This window comes from Myotis brandtii, unplaced genomic scaffold, assembly GCF_000412655.1.
Source record: "Myotis brandtii unplaced genomic scaffold, ASM41265v1 scaffold84, whole genome shotgun sequence".
Lineage (NCBI taxonomy): Eukaryota > Metazoa > Chordata > Mammalia > Chiroptera > Vespertilionidae > Myotis > Myotis brandtii.
Window position 1 is genome coordinate 5,875,330 of NW_005371410.1, and position 7,535 is coordinate 5,882,864.

Consider the following 7,535-nt stretch of genomic DNA (forward strand, 5'->3'; position numbering starts at 1 on the left):
GTGTAATGTTAGAGTAGATGATTGGTTTCCTTTTGCTGCTAAAAACAGACCAAAAATGACACATGAGTGTGTGTTGATCTGAGTGTTATTGTAGAGGTATTTCCATTGACTGGCTCATGGGTCAAAGCCCTGGGAGTGACGGAAGTTATGGAAACAGCGATGAGTATTCATTAAGTAGTTGCTCATTTAAAGGTACTGTAAAGTAGAGGCCACATCATTACAGATTCCTTAAAAGTTCTGCCTTGTCCTTCTTTTGGTCTTACTGGCCAGAGAACAAAACTGGAAACAAAATGAATTTCCTTTAATAATGAAATGTAGTACAAGTTGGAATATGATACAGCCATTTAAAAAAACTAAAATAGAAAAAAGATAAAGGTAGGTCTACATCTATGACTTGTAGGAACACCCATGGCATGATGAAAAAAAAAAAAAAAAAGTGAAGTGCAAAATAATGTTTATAGTCTGAGTGTTTTGGTGGAAACGCACCTGCTTATAGAAGTTGATCTATACAATCAGGTAGACTAAATCACCCCCAGTTCTCAGGTCCTGTGATTTTGTGTGTAAGGCCTTTTGGCTTTTGGCCCTGTTATCTGGGCCTTCAGGATGATAGTTGTACTATAGATAGATATCTTTAAGGTTGCAAAACAAATTGTTAAACCTCTGTTTCATGCCATGTGTACAAGTCATTCAGAATGCTGTGGGGAAAGTAAACTCATTTGAAAAATAGATTTAGAGTTTGGAGGTAGCTGTAAAGCTAATTCAGAAATATTGCTGAAAGGTAATTTTTATAGGTACAGCCTAAATAGTTAAAGGGTCTGTTTTAATGATCCACAGCCCTAGTGGACTTTTGGGACCAGAGACTACGTGACTTCTGATAATTTTTTAAGTGTTAGAGTTAAAATAGTTTTCAAGTATTCCTACTGGTATAAAAAATATAAAAACTGAGGTATTGCCCCATTCTGAGAAAAAGCCACTTCAGATTTATCACTCTTCTCCTCTTTTTTTAAGGGCAACCTACTTCCAAGGAGGAAAAATCATTTGTGTGTGTTTATGTGTGTTTCTGAACATTCAGCAGTCTGGGGACATCAGCGTGTAATGTTAGAGTAGATGATTGGTTTCCTTTTGCTGCTAAAAACAGACCAAAAATGACACATGAGTGTGTGTTGATCTGAGTGTTATTGTAGAGGTATTTCCATTGACTGGCTCATGGGTCAAAGCCCTGGGAGTGACGGAAGTTATGGAAACAGCGATGAGTATTCATTAAGTAGTTGCTCATTTAAAGGTACTGTAAAGTAGAGGCCACATCATTACAGATTCCTTAAAAGTTCTGCCTTGTCCTTCTTTTGGTCTTACTGGCCAGAGAACAAAACTGGAAACAAAATGAATTTCCTTTCATAAGGAAATGGTAGAACAAGTTGGAATATGATCTAACTATTTAAAAAAACACAAAAATAGAAAAAAGATAAAGGTAGGTTGACGTCTATGACTTGCAAGAACAAACCTTATGAATGTCAGACCTTAAGAAGTCAGCTTATCGTGTCAGAACAAAGTGCTATTAACATAAAAGAATTATTGAATCTTCAAGCCCATGACTTAGTCACAGGGATGTAAAGTATAGGAAATAGAGTCAATAATATTGTGATAACTGTGTATGGTGCCAGGTGAGTACTCGACTTATCGGGGGGACCACTTCATAAGTTATATAAATCTCTAACCACTGTGCTGTGCACCTGACACTAATATAAGATTGAATGGCAACTGTAATTGAAAAAAGTAAAATAGAAAAAAAGCCCTATGAGTTCGGAGGGGCCATTGACTCCTTGCTCTGATAAAAGCAGTCACACAACTTCAAGTGCAGTTGTTGTCAGAACTTGTTCTTTCTTTCTTGGTGGAGAACTTGATGGGGGTGGGGGTGGGAGGACCAGACCAAAATATTTCTTAGTGTGGCTTCAGGCACTCACTGATCATGCAAATTAGAAAGGAGTTGTTCCAACAAGAAATGGCAGAGGACTCGAAGTTCTTATGAACCTACATTTCTGGTTATATCCAATATCTATTTTTAAAACTTGGAATTAGTTTGCTTTTTACAATACTAACCTCTGTTTCTTCATTTATATCTTGTGACATAAAAGGAATTCTCTAATTGTGAGGAAAACAAGCCTGTGTCCCTAAACAAATCTGAATTGTAAAAAGACATGCAGTATTGTTATTCTCAAGTAACTTGACCGGGCCAACAAATAGTAAGAGGTCCTGGTTTATTGCACACTCTTGTCATTATTATGTGGAAACACCACTCTAAAATTATGATACAACTGCTGATTTTTCAGATGTGTCCTTTCTTATAACCAAAAAATAACCCTGAGTAGGTGTACGGTTCTACCTAACACATGCACACTGCCTGTACACACAGGGAGGCTGAAGTCCCGCCTTCGAAAACTGCCGTTTCTCACCCCAGCCTGAAATCCCCACTATTAGGTTATTTTGTTGGGTTAGGGAAAAAGCAGTAAGAATATGTCTTCTAAAAGAGCTACTAATGTAAAGGGCGGGTTCCTAATCCTATATAATAAAAGCCTAATATGCAAAGTGTCCGGTCATCCATTCAACTAATCAAAGTGTAATATGCTAATGATATGCTAAGGCTGCTCAACCACTCGCTATGACGTGCACTGACCACCAGGGGGCAGATGCTCCAACCGGTAGGTTAGCTTGCTGCTGGGGTCTGGCTGATCAGGCAAGCGAGATGGGCTGGACACGCCCTGGAGCCCTCCTACGGTCCCTCCCCAGCTGGCCAACCTCCCACGTCCCTCCCCGGCCCTGATCATGCACCGGTGGGGTCCCTCGGCCTGGCCTATGCCCTCTCACAATCCGGGCTGAGTGACTTTCATCCCCCTCCCCCCCGCCCGAGTGCATGAATTTTATGCACCAGGCCTCTAGTGGTTAAATATTAGAGCAAAAGGGACTTTGGGGAACATTGACATCAAAGCCTTTTCTGGGGCACTGGGGCCCAGAAAGTAAGTATGGACGAGGCTATGAGAAGTCCCACAGAGCGTGAGCCTTTACCATACAGTTTATTACGGTATTAGTTAGTTTCTACCATGACAGTGATAGGTGGGGTCCTCTAAAGAAAACATGTGTGGTGAGCCACAGAGGACAAAGGAGGTGCTAACAGGAGCTTCAGTGGGCAGCAAAGCTGACTCCATAGTTGTGTATCACATCCTCCTTAGGACTTAAAGATCGACCAGAAGACACCTCTGCGGGTCCTGCACCGGAGGCCCCTGGCTGTAAGAAGTCGCATCATTCACTCCATGGAGTCATGCTATGTGGATGAGCATCATTTCCGCCTCCAGCTAAAGACTCAGGCTGGAACGTATCCTTTCACCTTCTGCACAGCAGTGACCTAACCCCAGCCCTAGTGGAAGAGTCCGTGCTGCCCTAGAAAATAGGTTCAAAGGATCTAGGAGGATAGGCAAAGGGTTAGGTTGGAGAAGATTTTTTGTTTTGTCTTGTTTGAGTGTTTTTCCCTCATTAAATTTGTATTTTTCAAAATGCCATTTTAAACCATGAGGCAACAGCCAGTTCAAAGTGATCTTTAAAATATGTAGTGTCTCACACAATGGTGAGCACATAGTAAGTACTCAGGAAGCACGTTGATTCCTTGGCTGTCTTTACACATTTTGCCAGTCACATGTTCATGACCACATTTGGGTCCTTTCAACCTTTCTGAGCATGTGCCCAGATGATTAAACACTGAGAGTAGATGGGAGTGGCCCCACTTTACAGAATGGTCTTTATTGGCCACTGGCCCAGAACAAGAGAATAGTCCAAGGCTGATCGCCTGTCCATAGCCTACCCTGCCTTGCATGGTTTGGTATCAGGTCTGACTTGCTGGTTAAAAAATATTAGAGAACCTAAAAAAAAAAAAAATTTAGAGAGCTGCTGTAGTCCTAGCTTTAGTTTACTTTTCAAAGGTGCTCCTAGTTTTTTATATATATATATTAGAGAGCTGCTGTAGTCTTAGCTTTAGTTTACTTTTCAAAGGTGCTCCTAGTTTTTTGTTTGTTTGTTTTTTAATATATTTTATTGACTTTTTACAGAGAGGAAGGGAAAGGGATAGAGAGTTAGAAACATCGATCAGCTGCCTCCTGCACACTCCCTTACTGGGGATGTGCCTGCAACCAAGGTACATGCCCTTGACCGGAATAGAACCTGGGACCCTTGAGTCCGCAGGCTGACGCTCTATCCACTGAGCCAAACCGGTTAGGGCAGTGCTCCTAGTTTTTATTTGTTTCTTGGTTTTATATTATTTTGTGATCTACTAGCATGAAATGACAAAATGCCTTCTAACTAGTATAAGATTAATGATATACTTATGGATATAAGAGGGAAAATGTTAATTTTTAATCACCAAATAGCATTTGTACTATACTGCTGTAATTAGTCTGCCTCTCCTTCCCCACCAACCTCCTCACCTCTCTGTCTCTCCTATCCCGCCCTAGGAGTGACCAGGGTTTCCCCCTCAAAAACAGGCATAGGTTACTTCTAAAATCTCCTAAGATTTTACTATTTAGAACAAGGGGTGGTCTTGGGCAGATCTTTGTATCTCTGTTGTTTGGAGCACATCTGCCCATTATACATTGTATGTGGATGGGATTTCAAAGAAATCACAGGTTCTTAAAAAAAAAAAATCCTTTCTACCTAATCCTAGCTGTAGTTTTGTGTGCTAGGGAGAAATGCAGTGGTATTTTGGAGAAGCTAAGATCTTTTAAATCTCATTAGATGTTTTTAGAACTAGCCATGTACATGTAACTTAAGGCATTAGCCAAGACAGCTGGCAAAGCTTTAGATACCATGTGGTTATACTCAGAAATATATGTTTTTCACAGATATTGCTCAGTACACTGAACTAGTTCATTTGACTTACACCTCATCCCTCAGGGTATGATTAAGAACCATTCTGGACCTTATAATTGATTTTGGGTCATCTACCTCATCAATGCTACTCAGAAGTGGCATTCTCTAAAGAAAGTGAGAGAAAAAGAATGATAGTTGTTAAGTAATTATGAGTTTAGCAAAGAAGACAGTTACACATCTTATGCTTGAGTCAAAACATTTGGTGAAACTTGAGCGAATAAACTTTCAGAAAGTGAGGGGGATATATCAGCATATTATGCTGTTATTTTTTTTTTAATTATTATTCATCATCTGAGAACAAACTTATTTTTTCTATTCAAATCATATTAAATTTTATACCAAGTGCTGGTTTATGGACGACAACATAATGGTGAATGAATTTTTACTGAATGCTGGCAAAAACGTATCTTTCAGATAAAGATTGTCAAGGTTGTAGTAGTCCTGTGTAAGGGATGTTAATATAATCTTATTAATAGCTAATTCTAGGATTAGTCATTGACTTCAAAATTTGAAGACCTCTGAGTAAAACACAAAGTTGCCCCTGTAAAACAAGAGAGAATTTACTTAATCCTTTTGCTAACCATGTTAGCAAAACAACTAGAATTTAGGTCCTCTGATAATCCTTTTGAAGGGCCTTCATCAAGACTAAATTGTCTTATTGTCCCTCCCCTCCCATTGCCATTGTGTCACTGGACCACATTACAAGGAAAGCCATCACTGAGGTCACTCTTGTGACTCTGGAAACCTATCACATGGCAGATACCGGCTGCCATTATTGAAAAATGGGACAAGAAAGATGTCAAAATGGAAGTTGTGGCAAAGAAACAATAGCTGAGATTTAAATATATATATATATGCCATTTATCTACAGCTGATTGTGAAAACCCATACCCAAACCTTGACACTTGGAGATGAGCTAAAGAAAAAAGAAAATGATGACTCTTGGCAAGTTTGATGTAAACACGAGTCGTAGGTCCTGATGTTGGCTGCTACGCAGGTAGGATCCAGTTTGTGTAGCCTAATTTCTGAGACACACATCACAAGTCACAGCTCAGAAATAACCTCTTTTGTAACATTTCTACTTTTATTATTTCTCTTTCATCTATCAAATCTCACCAAACAATTGGTACTGCATGGCTATCCTATTTTTTTTCCTTAAACAAACCCCAGCTACATTAAAGAGTTTGTACACGGAGACTTCGGGAGAACCAAGCCGAACATTGGCTCTCTGATGAATGTGACTGCAGATATTCTTGAGCTGGACGTTGAGGTAAACCATTTTATTATGGAAATGCCCATTTGCACCTTGAATTCAAAGTTATGCTTTTTTGGCATTTAGCCAAATAGTACTGCTTACCTTAAGAGGTGTTTGAAAATGATCAAAATCTCACGATAGCTTTATATTGCAGGGAGGGTCTATCTTGGAATTTTTATGTCTTTAAAAAACCCCACAAGATCTCATTTATCACCCTTGCAAAAATATATAGCTAACTTATTAATTTTTCTTTACATATGGCATGAGATCTAAACCCTAAAACCAAGCAAAGAAATGAAGTTGCCTTTCATATGTCCTTTGGACTCTATAGTTCATTCCCATACCAGTTTTGTCTTTTAAAGAATTTAAGGTAAACTACTGAGAAATGTATGTTCAGGACAGGGGTAGAAAATGGATTGAGCCGATGGTTATTAATAAAAGCAGTTCTATAAGGAACCCCTATGATGTGGTCCAAATTCTCCACTCTTATAATCTGAATTGAAACAAGGTTAAATTTGTAAGTAACTAGAAAAATGGACAGACTGGATCTTTCAGGAAGTTCTCCATCAATATTTTTCTTATTTGAGCAGCAGTAGGTATTGAGTCACAAGTTGTGCTCCTTGACGAATATCCCATTAGGAGTACAGCCCCTTCCCACCCCCACAACAAACATTTTAGGAGATGCTAACGTTTCGTACTTGGGAATTGTACCCATTATAAAAGGTGGGTAGAGTTGCCCAGTGTGAGAGCAGCTATGGCAATCAAGTGAGCCCTGGAACATTATTACCTCACCAGCAGGCCTCTTGAGTGCTTTCAGATGGGATCTCATACAGCTCAGTCAGTGACAGCATCTTCAAGGTTGCAGGTAGCCTCCTCAGGGAAACACCGTCATTCAGTCATTCTGATGAAGACAACTGGCTGTTAAAGAAAATCCCAGTTGCATTGTCTTCTTTGCCTTACTTCTCAGGACAGTTTCAGAGTGTCAAAAGAGCCACAGGCCAGTGTTTCTCAGCCCTGATTGTTCAATAGACTCACCTATAGAGCTTTTCAACATTACAACTGTTAGGTCGGAGAGAGCCCAGGATCGGATACATGCAGACGTGTGATGAGATAATGGACTCTCCCTAGCATTTCTAACAGATCAGCGTGCCAGACACAGATACTGACTCCTTCCTGAATACCTTGCTGACCCCCTGCAGCTGAAACTTCCTCAGCTGAATACCTCAGCTCATGTCCCCGCCCCTCACCCAACCGCAGTATAAAAAAGCGCCCACCTCCCTGTTGGCGTGAATCCACGTGCCCTGTCTTTGGGGTCCGTGGGTCTCCCGGGGACGCAATAAACCTTTCCTTTCCTTTTCTTTTCTTTTCT

General features: G+C 40.2%; 1 protein-coding gene across 1 annotated transcript in view; it reads left to right on the forward strand.

Annotated features, from left to right (window-relative positions):
- PUS10 (pseudouridylate synthase 10) overlaps positions 1 to 7,535 on the forward strand; it is a 56,806-nt gene that overhangs the window by 45,334 nt on the left and 3,937 nt on the right. The window contains exons 15-17 of the mRNA XM_005884644.2: positions 462 to 516; positions 3,225 to 3,367; positions 6,082 to 6,181. Of these exons, the coding sequence (XP_005884706.1) occupies positions 462 to 516; positions 3,225 to 3,367; positions 6,082 to 6,181 (298 nt within the window). The remainder of the gene's footprint in view (positions 1 to 461; positions 517 to 3,224; positions 3,368 to 6,081; positions 6,182 to 7,535) is intronic.